Source organism: Hakea prostrata, chromosome 8 (genome assembly GCF_041222555.1).
Source record: "Hakea prostrata isolate BN-2017 chromosome 8, UWA_Hpros_2, whole genome shotgun sequence".
NCBI lineage: Eukaryota > Viridiplantae > Streptophyta > Magnoliopsida > Proteales > Proteaceae > Hakea > Hakea prostrata.
Genome location: NC_142607.1, coordinates 48,845,114 through 48,860,976, shown reverse-complemented (window position 1 = coordinate 48,860,976; position 15,863 = coordinate 48,845,114). Strand labels below are relative to the sequence as shown.

At 37.4% G+C, this 15,863-nt stretch overlaps 2 protein-coding genes across 4 annotated transcripts in view; both read left to right on the top strand.

Annotated features, from left to right (window-relative positions):
- Window positions 1–12,093, top strand: part of LOC149008353 (protein transport protein SEC31 homolog B-like) — a 41,921-nt gene extending 29,828 nt beyond the window's left edge. Inside the window, exons 21-23 of one of the 3 annotated variants that reach the window (XM_089165620.1) lie at window positions 10,317–10,555; window positions 10,640–10,738; window positions 10,862–12,093. In XM_089165620.1, coding sequence (XP_089021746.1) covers window positions 10,317–10,555; window positions 10,640–10,735 — 335 coding nt within the window. In that variant the 3' untranslated portion in view covers window positions 10,736–10,738; window positions 10,862–12,093. Of the gene's footprint in view, window positions 1–10,316; window positions 10,556–10,639 lie in introns of all 3 variants that reach the window. The other 2 variants (XM_089165621.1, XM_089165619.1) reach the window with 2 other exon arrangements.
- A 1,745-nt stretch (window positions 12,094–13,838) lies between these two features.
- LOC149008352 (GDSL esterase/lipase 7-like) lies at window positions 13,839–15,403 on the top strand. The gene is made up of 5 exons (XM_089166676.1): window positions 13,839–14,123; window positions 14,301–14,431; window positions 14,507–14,755; window positions 14,847–15,084; window positions 15,185–15,403. Exons 1-5 carry the CDS (start codon window positions 13,877–13,879, stop codon window positions 15,394–15,396), a joined length of 1,077 nt encoding a protein of 358 aa, XP_089022802.1. The 5' UTR covers window positions 13,839–13,876; the 3' UTR covers window positions 15,397–15,403.
- The last annotated feature ends 460 nt before the right edge of the window (window positions 15,404–15,863 follow it).

Below are 15,863 nucleotides of genomic sequence, written 5' to 3'. Positions count from 1 at the left end.
GTAGAACGAGAGTGACAATCATTAAAAGTAACAAAGTACCTATGGCCAGTAATAGATACGTCGGTAGGGACCCCACACATCAGTATGAATTAGCAATAGTTTTTCTATTATGAAGAGAAGGTAAATAAGTAGAATGAGTCTGCTTCGCAAAAATGCAGGCTTCATAAAAAAAATTATCCCCATTACAAGAAGAAACCAAATCAGGAAATATATTCTTAAGAGTTCCTAGAGGGGGTGACCTAGTCTACGATGCCATTGATGAAGATCTGATATTACCGAATGGACTGGATTAGAAGATGTAGTCAAAGCAGAAGTAGATCCTCCAATCGGCTCGAGCAAATAAAGTCCATTGTCTAGTTTACCACGTCCAATCTCCTTCCCCGTTACCAGATCCTAGAAGACACAGTAAGATGGGAAAAAAGTCACTTTACAATTCAAGTCATATGTAAGACTATTGATAAAGTGCAAGTTAGAAGAGAAAGAGGGAACATGTAAAACTTTAGACAAAGAAAGTGATGGAGAATGCTGAATGGTCCATTTTCTAACAATGGAAGAATAAGAGTCATCAGCAATTCGAACTTTATCTTTTCCAGAAGTTGAAGAATATTGTAAGAAAAAGGAGGATAAACTTGTCACATGATCTGTGGTTCCTGTATCAATGATCCAAGGAGTAGAAACTTGAAAGCCTATAAAAGTGTTACCTGAAGTAGCAAGGTAGGAGTTGGTATGGGTAGTAGAGGAAGTAGTGGTCGAGGCTGTACCGACAGTAGAAGACTGCATAATACGTCGCAGAGTAGCGAACTCCTCCTGTGAAAAATCAATGTCTACAGAGGGTGTGGTGGAAACTGTCTTAGAAAGATTAGCCTTTGGTTTTCCCTTTCTTTGTGCTCGTTTTTGCTCAAAATCAGCAGGCTTCCCATGCAGTTTCCAACAATTTGCCTTGGTATGATATGGTTTGTGACAGTGCTCACACTTGATCTCCTTAGCCGGATCAGATTTAGTGCGAACAGACTGTAAGGCTGATTTCTCCATAATAGGAGTATGTAGTATGGTTAATCGACGACTTTCCTCACACTGAACAAGAGCATAAGACTGTTCTAGTGTAGGAAAGGGAGAACTTGTTCATAGACAAAGCGGATTCGGAATTGTCTTTCATTCCAAGGCATAACTTGTATCCATGCGCTATACTCCACATTCAAACCTGCTAAGAAGTCATATACCCGAATCTTATCAATGTGCTTCCTATAAGTAGTCACATCATCTGGGTTAGTGGAATGATAATCCCCATAATGATCCAACTCCTGCCAAAGAGATCGCAACGCAGCATAATATTGGGCCATAGTCAGTTCCTTTTGGATAGTCTCATGAAGCTTCTTTTGTAGCTCATAAACATGTGCATCATTCCCCAATTGTCCATATATTTCAGTAGTAGTCTTCCAGATTTGGGCTGCAATATCTAGTAATAGATATCCATGGGCAATATTTGGAATCATGAAATTCAAAAGAAATGACATAATAAGAGAGTCATTTGAGATCCATTTATCCTGTGAAACGCCTGTGGTAGTAGTTTTGATAGTGGTGCTCGTAATGTGTCCAATAAGTCCTCTTCCAGCAATAGTCAGGTAAGTAGATCGGGACCAAATTAAATAATTTGTCCCATCAAAGCTTACCGAAAGAGGATGAAGAGTGGGGTAATGTTCGGAGCCAATGGAAGCAGGAGTACCATCAATGGTTGTCATGTTAACAAAATTATCTGCAGTTTTTCAGTCTTCACCCTTCGAAGTAACAGGATTGTCGCAGAATGCAATAGCTAAACAATGATAGTTGTCATGTTGACAAAATTATCTTCTTCTTCTTCTTTTTTTTCTTTTTTTGGCTAAACGAACAGTAGATTTGGATAAAAAAGGAAAAAAACAATAATATGGTTTTGTTTGGTCTAAATTTAAAGAGAACCAAACATATAGTTCGGCCAAAGAGCAATAAGTCTGGTCTAAATTTAAAGAGAACCAAATATGGTTTGGTTTGGTCTAAATATAAAGAGAAGCAAACATATGGTTCGGCCAAAGGGTTAGGGTTTAATGGGATTTTAAGTATGAACCATTGTGGTGTTTCAAACTTTCAGAAGGTTACCTGGATTGCAGAAGGAGACGATGATGGTGATGCTACCCTTGCTCTGTGATTTTGTACATAACTATTTGTGTTGCGCACGATTGGTGCAATTGAGAAGATGATGCAGCAGCAGCAGTAACAATCTTTCTTCTTGTTTCCACTTCTACCGTTTCAACAATGGAGATCGAGTTACCTGAGCCGTGGCGATGGCTAAGACGATGGCTGAAGGTGACTATGGCGGAACTTCGATGGCGATGGCTGGTAGCTTCGATCTTTTTTTTCTTGGTTTTGTCGAATCGATCTCACCGTATGCTGTGGCAGTACTGAAGAACAGCCAGAAAGGGCGATGAGTTTCGATGGGTTTGAAGGATTGCCAGAAAGAAAAGGTGATGGGTGATGGGTTTCGATACTCTTTCTGCGACAACGAGAGAGAGGCGAGGAGGTAGGTTCGACTGTCCTCTTTTTTTTTTCTCACTTCCCTAATCGAATTTAGGCTCTGATGCCATGTTGAGAAACACTATGTTGGTAGAATGGCTTATGGATCAATGATCTCAAGCTCTCTATTTATAATTAAGTGGAAAGTATACTATTACAAGGAATAGAATTTTACATGAATACAAACTCTAATTTAACTCCTATACAAACTCTAATTGAACTCCTAGTAGAATCCAACAAGTTAGGATCTGATGGTTAGGTTTAGTCAACTTGATGCAACATAGAATATATGTTGGAAGTTGCAACTATATTAAGTTGTTAAATCCTGAGGTACTAGGATTAAAAATATTTTTTTGGGTATCAAACAAAATGAACATTTTACCACACTTCAGGTTTTTAGCAATGATTTACCATATTAAAGTTTATAGAATTTTTAAATTTGAGAAAAAAACGTCGCATTAAAAACTTGAAACTTGCAATTACTGTTGAAAATCCAATATTTGTTCTTAATCTAGGGGTCAACTTTTTTCCTTTAAGAATTTAATTTTTGGTTAACCTTTTTTATTAAATTCAAATTGTGGATTTGCTTATTTATGAATAATATCTTTACTAAATAAAATACAACTTTATTAACTTAAATGATTTTAGGCATAAATACATATTCATGGGGGAAAAGTGACTCTTGCCTATCAGGTTTTGCACAAATTTTGATGGGAGTCCAATTAGAGAACTTAAATAGGGTTTTTGGTTGAAACCTGTTAGAAAAGGGCAATTTAGGAAAGGATTGATCCATCGAGAGTTAGCGTAAATCGAGAGTTAGTGCTTTACGCTAACTCTCGATAGGAAATAGTGGTAGGAATGAAGAGTTTTATACCAATTGAAATTGGTTTATACTTGTAAATTAACCTATAAATAGTAAAGTTACTTTGAGGAGTGCTTGATAAGAAATATCGAGCCTCCACAACTAAGTCGTGGCTTCCATCCTCTTCTCTCCCTCATTCCTCACCCTATTCTTTCTCAAATTAACATGGTATCAGGGCAAACAGTTGATTTTATAGAAAGGAAAGAAACTGTACATGGTGTGAGAGTCGTTTCCAGCAATTAAAGGGATGCAACACCTTACGCTGCACTTGCAGCTTGTCTTCGTTGAAGAACTTGTCCACAATTGATGTCGAATCTGCATTTTTCAGGTACGAATAAACTCGATTTACTGAGATCTTTTCGTTTTATGATTTGAGGCTGAGAATGTTTGTCGGATCTGCTGGTTCTTGCTGTGGGTGGGAAACAAGTTGAAGTTCAGAAAGAGAGTGGGAGAAATCGATCCTACCTGCGATCGATTGTCTTAGAAAGAGAAAGTGAGAGAAATCAATCGCAGTTCTGGCTATGGGTTGAAGTTCAGAAAGAGAGAGTGAGAGATCGAGAGAGAGAGAGATATCATTTGAAAAGACTTCTACCGTCGATCGATAGAGCAGCGATCGATCTTTTATGACTCGGTTTACTGGTTTGGTTTGACTTTAAGTTAGTTCAAGTGGTCCAACTGGTTTATTTATGTTTATGAGAATATTCTGATTTTGGTTTCTGGTTCTTTGATTCTGATTCTGGTTTCTGATTTCTTATTCTGATTTATGGGATTTGATTTTAAAATTGTTTTGATATGGGAGAAACTTCAAGTAAAAATACTATGACTGAAATTATTTCTTCATCCTCTCATCGGTTAACTGAGAAGAAATTGGAGGGTGGATCAAATTTCCACCAATGGAGGGCTATAGTTAAAATTGTTCTTACTGGACGGGGACAGATAGATCATTTGACTAAGACTGTACCCATAGATGATGATACTTAGGCAATTGTTGATGCACAAATACTTGGGCAGATGTTTAATTCATTGGCCGATAATATTATAGATTTGGTTACTCACTTACAAACTGTGAAGGAATTATGGGAGTATTTGAATGTGTTGTATTCTAGTCAGAATAATCTGGCTAGAATCTATGAATTGTCCCAGGAATTTTATCAAGTAGATAGAAAAGGCAGAGATATTACCCAATATTTTGCAGATTTTAAAAGAATGTATGAAGAACTAAACTATATTCTACCTATCTCCTCTGATGTCAAAACTATGCAAAATCAAAGAGAACAATTAGCTGTTATGGGTTTCTTGGGAGGTCTTGGAAAAGAGTTTGAGGCAGTTAGAGCACAGATTCTTGGTAGTGATCATGTACCCACGTTAGCTGACACATTTTCAAGAGTTCTTCGTGTTGCAAGGGAGAGTACCAATAACTCTACAGAAAATTCAGCTTTGGCAACAGTTTCTCGAGGCACTTATGGTGGACAGAATATAAGACAAACTCGAGGAAATAATACTGAAAAATATCTAGGTTCACACAACTCTACTGACAACCCTGGACAAGTTATGACTTGTCATCATTGTGGTCGTCCAGGACATATTCAACGATACTGTTGGAAGCTTCATAGGAAGCCCCCACACATGGCAAATGCAATTATCACTTTTGAATCAGCGTCTACAACTACTAAAGTTCATCCTGAGGGTAAGACTGTAAAGATGACTGAGGAAGATTTTATTCGTTTCACTCAGTTTCAGGCCACTTAACCACAATCAGCCACTGCCACCCTTGTTCAAACAGGTAATGCTACTGCTTGCCTTTCAACCACATCTCACCCATGGATCATTGATTTAGGAGCTTCTGATCATATGACCGGAGCTACAGGTATATTTTCCTCTTTTGTTCCATCATCCTCTTTGGTTACACTTGTTGATGGCTCTCATATCAATGTTAAAGGAGTGGGTACAATTCAACTCACTCCATCCATTACTCTACCCTCAGTTCTTTACGTACCTAATTTTCCATTTAACCTATTATCCGTTCATAAATTTACCTCCACTAATAATTGTTTGGTGAAATTCTTTCCTGGATATTGTTTATTTCAGGATCTTACAACGAAGAAGATGCTTGGTAGAGGCCGTATGTCTGGGGGTTGTATCTATTCGAGGAGATATCCTCTACTGCTTGTTCTAGTATTTCCATCCCCCATCAAATACATTGTCGGTTGGGGCATCCCTCTCTGGAAACCCTAAAATTGGTAGATAAAAGTTTTCATTCTCTGTCAAAGTTGGATTGTGAGTCTTGTCAATTTGGAAAACTTCATCGTGTGAGTTTTCCTCCTCATATAAATACCAGATCAGACCACCCTTTCTCTCTAGTTCATTCTGATGTGTGGGGACCCTGTCCTGTTAGTTCTACTTCAGATTACAGATACTTTGTTACATTTGTGGATGGTTTTTCAAGAGTCACTTGGCTTTACTTAATGAAAAATCGCTCAGAATTATTTGACATATTTTGCAATTTTGTTATTGAAATTCGTACTCAATTTGGCGTTCCTATTCGTACTTTTCGTAGTGATAATGCCAAAGAATATTTCTCTGATCCTTTTTGTAAATTTATGGCTTCTAATGGGATTCTTCACCAATCCTCATGTGTCGACACTCCTCAACAAAATGGGGTTGCAGAAAGAAAAAATAGACACTTATTGGAGGTCACCCGTTCTCTCTTATTTGAGATGAAGGTTCCTAAATCCTTTTGGGCTGATGCAGTTTCGACTGCTTGTTATCTTATTAACAAGATGCCTTCATCTGTCTTAAAAGGTGGCATTCCTCATTCTCTCTTATTTCCTTCATCTCCCTTATTTACTTTGCCTCCTCGCGTATTTGGTTGTGTGTGTTACATTTGTAATCATCGCCCAGGGATCTCTAAACTTGATCCTCGTGCACTTAAATGTATTTTTGTGGGGTACTCTCGCACTCAAAAGGGATATCGTTGTTATTCTTCTGACTTTTGAGTCAACTCCTTTTTCCACTGAATCTCATAGTTTAACTGACCTAAATGATGATCTGTGTATTTTTCAAAGTGTGTCTCCATAAGGTACAGTTCCTTCCACTCCACCTCTACCAGACATCACCAAAGTGTACATACGCCGACCAAAACCACCGGCTCCCCCCTCTGCACCTACGGTCTCTACCTCTGTGCCGACTTCGCCTGTTGATCCTGCCAAATCTGACCTTGATATTCCCATTGCTCTTTGGAAGGGTACTCGTTCTTGTGTTCAGTATCCCATCTCCAACTTTATTTCATATTCTACTTTATCACCTGGGTTCTCTACTGCTCTATCTACTATTGAGACTTATCCTATTCCTAAGAATGTTCTTGAAGCCTTGTCTAATCCTGGGTGGGTCAGTGCAATGAACGAAGAATTACAAGCCTTAGAAGACAATCAGACTTGGGATCTTGTGCCTTTACCCTCAAGAAAGACAGCTATTGGTTATAGGTGGATATTCACTGTGAAAGTTAATCCTGATGGTTCTTTAGCTCGCCTGAAAGCTCGTCTCGTTGCCAAAGGCTATGCTCAAGTTTATGGCATAGATTATGTTGATACTTTTTCACCAGTTGTCAAGCTTACTTCCATCTGTATTTTAATCTCTCTTGCCGCCACATACAAGTGGCCCTTGTTTCAGTTGGATGTGAAGAATGCCTTCCTTCATGGAGATTTACATGAGGAAGTGTATATGGAGCAACCACCTGGGTTTGTTGCTCAGGGGGAGAAGAATAAGGTTTGTCACCTCCGCAAATCATTATATGGTCTCAAGCAGTCACCTCGAGCATGGTTTGGACGATTCACTACTGTTGTAATAGAATTTGGGATGACTCGTTCTGAAAGTGATCACTCTGTATTCTTTAAAAACTCTGACGCAGGCAAGATCTTTTTTGTAGTTTATGTTGATGATATTGTCATTACAGGAGATGACAATTCAGGAATTGATAGGTTAAAGACCTATTTACAAGAGAAATTTAAGACCAAAGACTTGGGCAAGTCAAAGTATTTTCTAGGAGTTGAAGTTGCCCAATCAACAAAGGGCATCTTCTTATCTCAACGGAAGTATGTACTGGATTTGCTTTCAGAAACAGGAATGTTGGGATCAAAACCCATAGACACTCCCATGGAATGTAACTTAAAGTTAATGCCGAGAAGATGGAACCATTCTTGATGATCCAGGAGAAGTACTGAAAGGCTTGTTGGGAAGCTGAATTATCTGACTGTGACTAGACCTGACATTGCCTTTCCTGTCAGTGTTGTGAGTCAATTTTTGTCTGCCCCACGAACATAACACTGGGATGCAGTTATACGAATTCTGAGGTATCTTAAGAAAGCACCAGGACAAGGGCTTCTTTACACTAATCATGGACATAGAAATGTAGAAGGATTCTCTGATGCGGATTGGGCTGGATCACCTATTGATAGAAGATCAACTACAGGCTATTGCACATTCATTGGAGGAAATCTTGTATCATGGAAGAGTAAGAAACAAACTGTGGTAGCAAGATCAAGCGCAGAAATCTGAGTATCGTGCTATGGCACAGGTAACATGCGAGATGGTATGGATAAAACAATTACTCCAGGAATTAGGAATTATTAATGACACACCAATGAAGTTATGGTGTGATAATCAAGCTGCAGTTCATATAGCATCAAATCTAGTTTTTCATGAACGTACCAAGCATATTGAAGTAGATTGCCACTTTGTTTGTGAGAAGTTACTACAAGGCATAATATCCCCCAAGCATGTGAGGACTGGAGAACAACTCGCAGATTTGTTCACCAAAGCTCTAGGGAATACAAGGGTTACCTATATTTGTAACAAGCTGGGCATGAGTAATATATATGCTCCAGCTTGAGGGGGAGTGTTAGAAAAGGGCAATTTAGGAAAGGATTGATCCATCGAGAGTTAGTGCTTTGCGCTAACTCTCGATAGGAAATAGTGGTAGGAATGAAGAGTTTTATACCAATTGAAATTGGTTTATGCTTTCCTATATAGAATAGACTTGCAAATTAACCTATAAATAGTAAAGTTACTTTAAGGAGTGCTCATAAGAAAGATCAGAGCCTCCACAACTAAGTCGTGGCTTCCATCCTCTCCTCTCTCTCATTCCTCACCCTATTCTTTCTCAAATTAACAATAAGCAAGTTGTGGTTCATATAGCATCAAATCCAGTCTTTCATGAACGTACCAAGCATATTGAAGTAGATTGCCACTTTGTTCGTGAGAAGTTACTACAAGGCATAATATCCCCCAAGCATGTGAGGACTGGAGAACAACTCGCAGATTTGTTCACCAAAGCTCTAGGGAATACAAGGGTTACCTATATTTGTAACAAGCTGGGCATGAGTAATATATATGCTCCAGATTGAGGGGGAGTGTTAGAAAAGGGCAATTTAGGAAAGGATTGATCCATCGAGAGTTAGTGCTTTGCGCTAACTCTCGATAGGAAATAGTGGTAGGAATGAAGAGTTTTATACCAATTGAAATTGGTTTATGCTTTCCTATATAGAATAGACTTGTAAATTAACATATAAATAGTAAAGTTACTTTGAGAAGTGCTGATAAGAAATATCAAAGCCTCCAAAACTAAGTCGTGGCTTCCATCCTCTCCTCTCCCTCATTCCTCACCCTATTCTTTCTCAAATTAACAAAACCATTGAAACCGCGTGTTTTTGAAGTACCAGCTTATGTTATCTTGGATTTCTAGGAAACCAAGATATCTAGGTCAGAACCAGCTTTTTTGACTGAATTCTGCTTCCATGTCACAGAGTGAAGTTAAGATGAAGACAAACAAGTAAAGTCAACTCATTTACTAAAGAATAAACTAATATCCAAAATCTATAAATAATATTAAACACTTTAAAGACTTATTAATGCATTCAACATAAAATTGAATAAAGAGCAAAACATTCTTCTGTGTCAAGAAAATTCCCACTTATATACTTAAAAGTCCACCCATCTCAAGTTATACCTTAAATGCTCAAGTATTTCATAATCAGTCTAATTTTTTCTTTCATGCTACTCTTACCAATTCTTTTTTATTTCCTTCTTTCTCTTCTTTCTACACATGCTGTCTAGTTCATGCAATGTCTAGGCTTATTAGGCTTTCTAAATGGTTTTTATAATGAGCTGTAAGCCAATTACGCTTATGCGAGATGGTTGAAAGAAATAGACGTAAAGCATCCCTTGGGCTTACTAACCAGATTCAACTAGCCTACAATCCAAGACAATACCAATAGTGAAATCTTAATAAAATTAATATCCAAAAGTTCTTGACTTGAAGCTCAATACATGTGGCAAAAAGGCCAGATTATTAAGGTAATCCTTTTTTTTTTTCTTTTTCATTCTCATCATCTTTTAATTGAAACTCAATGCAAACGGTGAAGAGGCCTGGTTACTAAGAAGATGTTTTAGAAATGAATGATTATTCTCATATAAAAGAACAGCATAGCCTTCCCCAAATTAAATGGGGTTGGGTACTTGGATCCTTGCTGTCCAGTCACTTCTGTTCAACGTCATACCTGGCATACTGGCATGAAGCTATGCAATGCCTTTCCTCATTTCTTCTCCAATGGTTGATTTAGGCCTGCCCGGGTTCTGATACCTTCACTCTGAATCAGATCAATTCTTTGTGCTGGTTTGTGCCACCTGAAACTGCTCTCAGTTAGATCATGAATCAGGCTACTCCCAAATCATTCTAATATGATCACTCTGATGATCAAAACATATTTACTTGACTTCAGAGGATATCAATGCACAAAATTCAATTTGATTTTGGAAAAGTTTTGCTCAAAATATTGGCCAGCTATCACTGTCTTTGGTGTGTTAAGTTTAAATCAGTCCTGATTTCTGGTTCTTTGGGACATTCATGATACAGCCCAGCAAAAATCAGTTATCACAACATTGACAAGACTTTTCAATGAGGCATCAGAAGCGCTTGGTGGTTCCCGTGCAAATCCAGCTAAAAAGCGTGAAATAGAGGATAACTCAAGGAAAGTTGGTACCTTGTTTGCAAAACTTAATAGTGGAGATATTTCTAAAAATGCAGGCGATAAGCTTATCCAGCTTTGCCAGGCTTTGGATAATGGCGATTTTGGTACTGCCTTGCAAATCCAGGTAGGGACTTATTGTTAACTTTGATAGTCAACTTTAACTAGATAAAAGGCTCTCTGCATCATTGATTTGTTACATTTGGAACAGGTACTTCTTAAAACAAGTGAGTGGGATGAGTGCAACTTCTGGCTTGCTACTCTAAAGAGAATGATCAAGACAAGGCAGAATATGAGATCAAGTTAGAAGGTAGAAATTCCCCAAGAAGCATATTCTTGTTCTGCAATTTTTTCACTACAGGAGTGTCGTTTTGCAGCGCTTATCCCTCATTTTCATGTACACAAGATTCAATTTACTAAATAGAAATTGCAGGTTTTGGTTCCTCATCAACTTCTGTCTCTCAAGTGTTCATCCCCTGGCCCATCCTATATGGCAGGTCACCCGTTTCACTTTTCTCCAAAAGCAGATACAGAGGCTGTTTTTAGGGAGACTAGTTTGCAGATTGTTGTTACCTCTTTTTTGTAGTGTTGATATATAGATGAAAATTTTTGTGTTCAATATAATTATTCTTTTGTATCCAGCTCCTGTCTTTTTTATATTTATTTTAATTTTTTTGTACTTTTCATCTGGTTTCCTACTAAAAGAGCTGCAGAAGAATGTATGGAAGTTAGTTGTCATCTTCTTCCATTGCTAACTTGGAATCTGACTCAGATCAGACTCAGATCATCCAGTAGCACAAGATTTTCACATCGTTCTTGATCATAAAAACATCTTTGCTATGGCATCATGCATCTAGTATTAGTTTTCAATAATAACAGGATTATAGTCAGACTCACTTCGCTTGATTTTATTCATTAAGTCCATCCCTGAACATGTTTTGGATTGATTTGATTCATTAAGTCATTGATTGTGTAACCCGTCTAGAATAAATACTCATTATTGGATATGTCTCAATCAAAATCTAATTTTCTTCCCTACCAAACCAACTGAACAAAAGCAATATCGTTACAAGCTTACATACATCTATTTTTATATTGAAGCATTGGAAATGTTGATAATTCTGGTAGAAGACATGAAGAGTTGATCATAAAGATCAAATTTCATTGCGTAGAAGACAGCAAATTTTTTCTTTGCCCTGAAAAAAATTCATATAGAAACAGACGGAACCAAGATAATTGACCAAATGTTTGGAAACTTTAAAGAAAATCAACCTATACCAGAAATCAGCTTGAAACAACTAAATACCTGCAAACTTCAAAATCATTCAGGTATGACATCAATCATCAACTTATACTAAAATTATGGAGAAAGAGAAAGATGAGATCAATACCACATTATGCATTAAATGTGCTTAGGAGCTTCTTGTGGTCCAAAGAGATGCTCATGGAGAACTTGGAAAATGGGCTTAAAATAACCCCATTGGTATCAGTTAAGAGACCAACATATCATAAGACCAAAACAGATGTACCAACTATGGACATAAAAAAACAGATCGACATACAAAAATCAAAACAGATGTAACATAAAAATATTTTTTGTCAGAACCCTGTCAGATCATCATATATTCAGAAAAATTAATCATCCCCAGCACTGAAATGGTATGTTGGCAGCAATTGTTGTAATTGGTTCGAGTTCAAAACTTGATAACAGCCTCTGCTATAAAGCATTTGGTGACAAGACCTTGTGAATTTATCTCTCTAAAATACACCTTACTTTTTTTTGGTAGGAAAACAAACTTTATTATAGAGAAAAACCACGAGTACAACCTATAGACAATACATCAAACAACATAAACCAATTTAAGTGAGGAGGCGGGCGCTGAGTATAAAGAAGGGCTTCCTGAGTTGAAGCACCCTCTTTCGCCAAAGCATCCGCAACCATATTGGCTTCCCTATATATATGATTGAAGGATATATACTGGAATTCAGATGACATTTCCTGTATGTTTGCAATGAGGAGAAAGAGTTTCCATGGCACCTCCGGGATTTGCTTTTTCAGAATAGCGATTAAAGCACGATTATCACTTTCCATATCCACATGCGTTAAGGAAAATTCTTTAGCCCAAATCATTGCTTGTCGCATGGCCATCGCTTCAGTAATAAGAACATCTTGACATTGCGTTCCCTGCCCAAAAGCAAAGATCATCTTTCCCTTGTGATCGCGAGCAATTCCTCCAAACCCCGCCTTATGAGATTCTTTAAAGACCGATCCATCAACATTGATCTTTATAATAGGATAAGTGGGGGTGATCCATTTGATCACTGCAAAATTGGGCTTAACTGCAATGCTCTCTTGCATATGTAATGAATAAAACTGAAGACTTTTCCAAATCATAAAACTGCGAGTTTCCACCTGTGGATGAGCATCTGATTTCAAAAGAGCTGTATAGGATTTCCATATGAGCCAGAGTATGAGCAGAGTGTCCCTAATTTTCCCGCTGGCCATCTTCTGTGTTCCGAAAGACAGCATCTGTATAACCTTGTCGGTAATCGAAGCCCCTATAGTCATTTCTGAACAATGAAGATCATTCCAGATTTGTTTAGAATAAGGACATAACCGGAGAATGTGGTCCACTGATGAGTCATGGTATCCACATAAGAGACATTGAGTAGGACAAGAGATTCAGGTTAGCTCTCAACTCTCTCAATGTTCAGTACTTGAATTATCCAAATCCAACGGTTTAGCGCAAATTCAAGTCCGTGGGAGGAGAGCTTCCTATCCATCCCCGATCAATACATTTTCTGTGGAAATTGTTGCATCAAAAACTCAATCTGGGATAGGAAATCGTGGTAATGGAATATTCAGGATTTTATCCACAGTACTATTGGGCCACTAGGAAACAAGAAGCTGTCGATCCCAAATCTTCAATCGGGGATGGATAAATTGTGCTACAGTGTTTGGGCCAATTGTCACAAAAGGAAAACAACCCAAATCCAATGGATGATCAGGAATCCAGTTAGAAATCCAAGGGTGTGTTTGGTCTCCTTACACTTCTCTTTGGAATCATCATTTCTAACACCTACTAGAATTTTGAATATAAATCTAAGGACCACCCATTTCTATAGAATTCATGGAAGATAATAACATTAAACAGTAATTAGGTTTGATGAACACATCTCTTATCCACCAATACCACACAAGTAAAGAAAAGAAGAGAACCCATTGAATACTATAAATCATAGACTTGAACCTTTCTGGTAAACGTCAGAAACTCTTGTCAAACCTTTTTTTTTTTCTTTCTGGTAAATGTCATAACCCAACTACATGGAAAACAACAAAACAAGGAAAATCTGCCTACTACTTGTGGTGTGTAACATACATAATGAAGAAACTAGGCTATTAATCCATGAAATCTATTGGTCAAGTCCTGGTAGAATCCAAGAAAGGATGTCTACTACCTTTTCCATGTATCTTCTTCTCTTGCATTGCTTTGTTCTTCTCTTCAAGGCAAACTGCTCAAGTCCCCTTAGTCTTTCCCCAGCTTTGTACATTTTTGGAGATTCACTTTCAGATAGTGGCAATAACAATTTCCTTCAGACACTTGCAAAAGTTAACTATAAGCCATATGGCATAGACTTCCCAGCTGGTGCAACAGGAAGATTCACCAATGGCATGACTTCTGTGGATTTTTTAGGTAATGAACACTATTCAACTTGATTTACAAAAGAAAATAGACTTTTTCCCCTCTCAATAGTTTTTGTCAATGGTTTAATTTTGCAGCAGAACTAATTGGATCAGTTCTGTTCCCTCCATACCTTGGCATTCTCTTCTGATCTTATTGATTTGTTTCTCTTGTGTTCTTTGATTTCAGCTCTATTTCTTGGTTTACCTTTAGTTCCTCCATACTTGGGTCTCTCAATGGCTGAAAAGAACAAAACTGTAACTGGAATAAATTATGCTTCTGGGTCAGCTGGTATCCTTAAAGAAACAGGATCTGCATTGGTAAGGGAAACAGAGTGTAAGTGTTAAATTTAAAGTTCAAACAAAACAGATTGATGCAATGGGTTTTTAATGCAGGGGACAAATTTAGCCCTAGAGGTGCAAATTGAGTTGTTCAACGAAACTGTAAAGCAGTTCTTGCCAGGGAACTTCAAAACCAGAGATGAGCTCTTGCTGCACTTATCCAAATCCATTTTCATTGTTACCATAGGCAGCAATGACTACATCAACAACTATCTTCTACCAGAATTAAACAGCAGTAGTCATATGTACAGGCCTGAACAATTTGCCATCTTTCTCTTACAAGAACTCAAACAAAATTTACAGGTAAAAGAAACAAGTTGACCCTTCTACTGAATAAGCCTTTTCTGTTCAAATAAAATCTCTCAGTTCTGGGTTTTTACTATTACAATGGCAGGACCTTTACAAACTGGGAGCAAGGAAATTTTTGGTATTCAACATACCTCAAATTGGGTGTACACCAGGCATGAAAACTAGAGAAAATATTACAAGTGGGTGTGCAGAGCATTTTAACCAGTTAGTTTCTCTTTACAATAAGGACTTCTCCAGTATGTTACAAGATCTATCTACCAGTCTTCATGGCTCAACCTTTGTCAAGGGAAACCTCTATGACAAACGAAACCCTTCTAACTATGGTGAGATATATAATTTATGAAAATCTTAATCATATCAAGCTCAATCAATTGATCTCCTAGCTTCTTGCTTTCTATAACTAATCAAAATCTACTTTTGCAGGGTTCACCAATGGAAACCCATGCTGTGATGCAAGCATTGAAACTTTGCAATGCCTAAAAGATTCACCACCTTGCTTGGATAGAAGTACACATAACTACTGGGATGAAGTTCATCCAACACAGAGGGTAAACCTGCTGATTGCCACGGATTGCTTCTACGGTAGATCTTCATGTACTCCAATAAATTTGCTGCACCTTGCACTGAAACGATAAGCCACTGCTTCTCAGCATAGTCATATTAATCTCAAATTTTCTTTCTTTTTATGTTTCTTGGCTTTCAATTTCTTTCAGTTTTTTTTTTAACAAAAAAAAAATTCTTCTAGGTTTCATATTACTTTGTAATTTGGTTTTTTTAGGGTATTTTTTATTTTCTAATTTTGTTGAACAAATAACTTTTATGCATTGGAATAGGAGTATTAAATAATATGACATTCAGCATAATCAAACCTACAATCTCTTTACAAAGAGGTGTTGGTCTTACCGGTCAAACAATCGATGGTAAAAAAAATGTAAGAGGTTCTAGGGTTTATTTGGTTGCAAGGAGAAATAAAGGGAAACATTTGCGATCATTACCATATATGATTACATAAGCAATGTTTTATACCGTATTTAGTACTGATGGATTTTGTATGTAATTTTTATTTACTTATTGAAATGGAAGAGAAATATATGCAGAATAA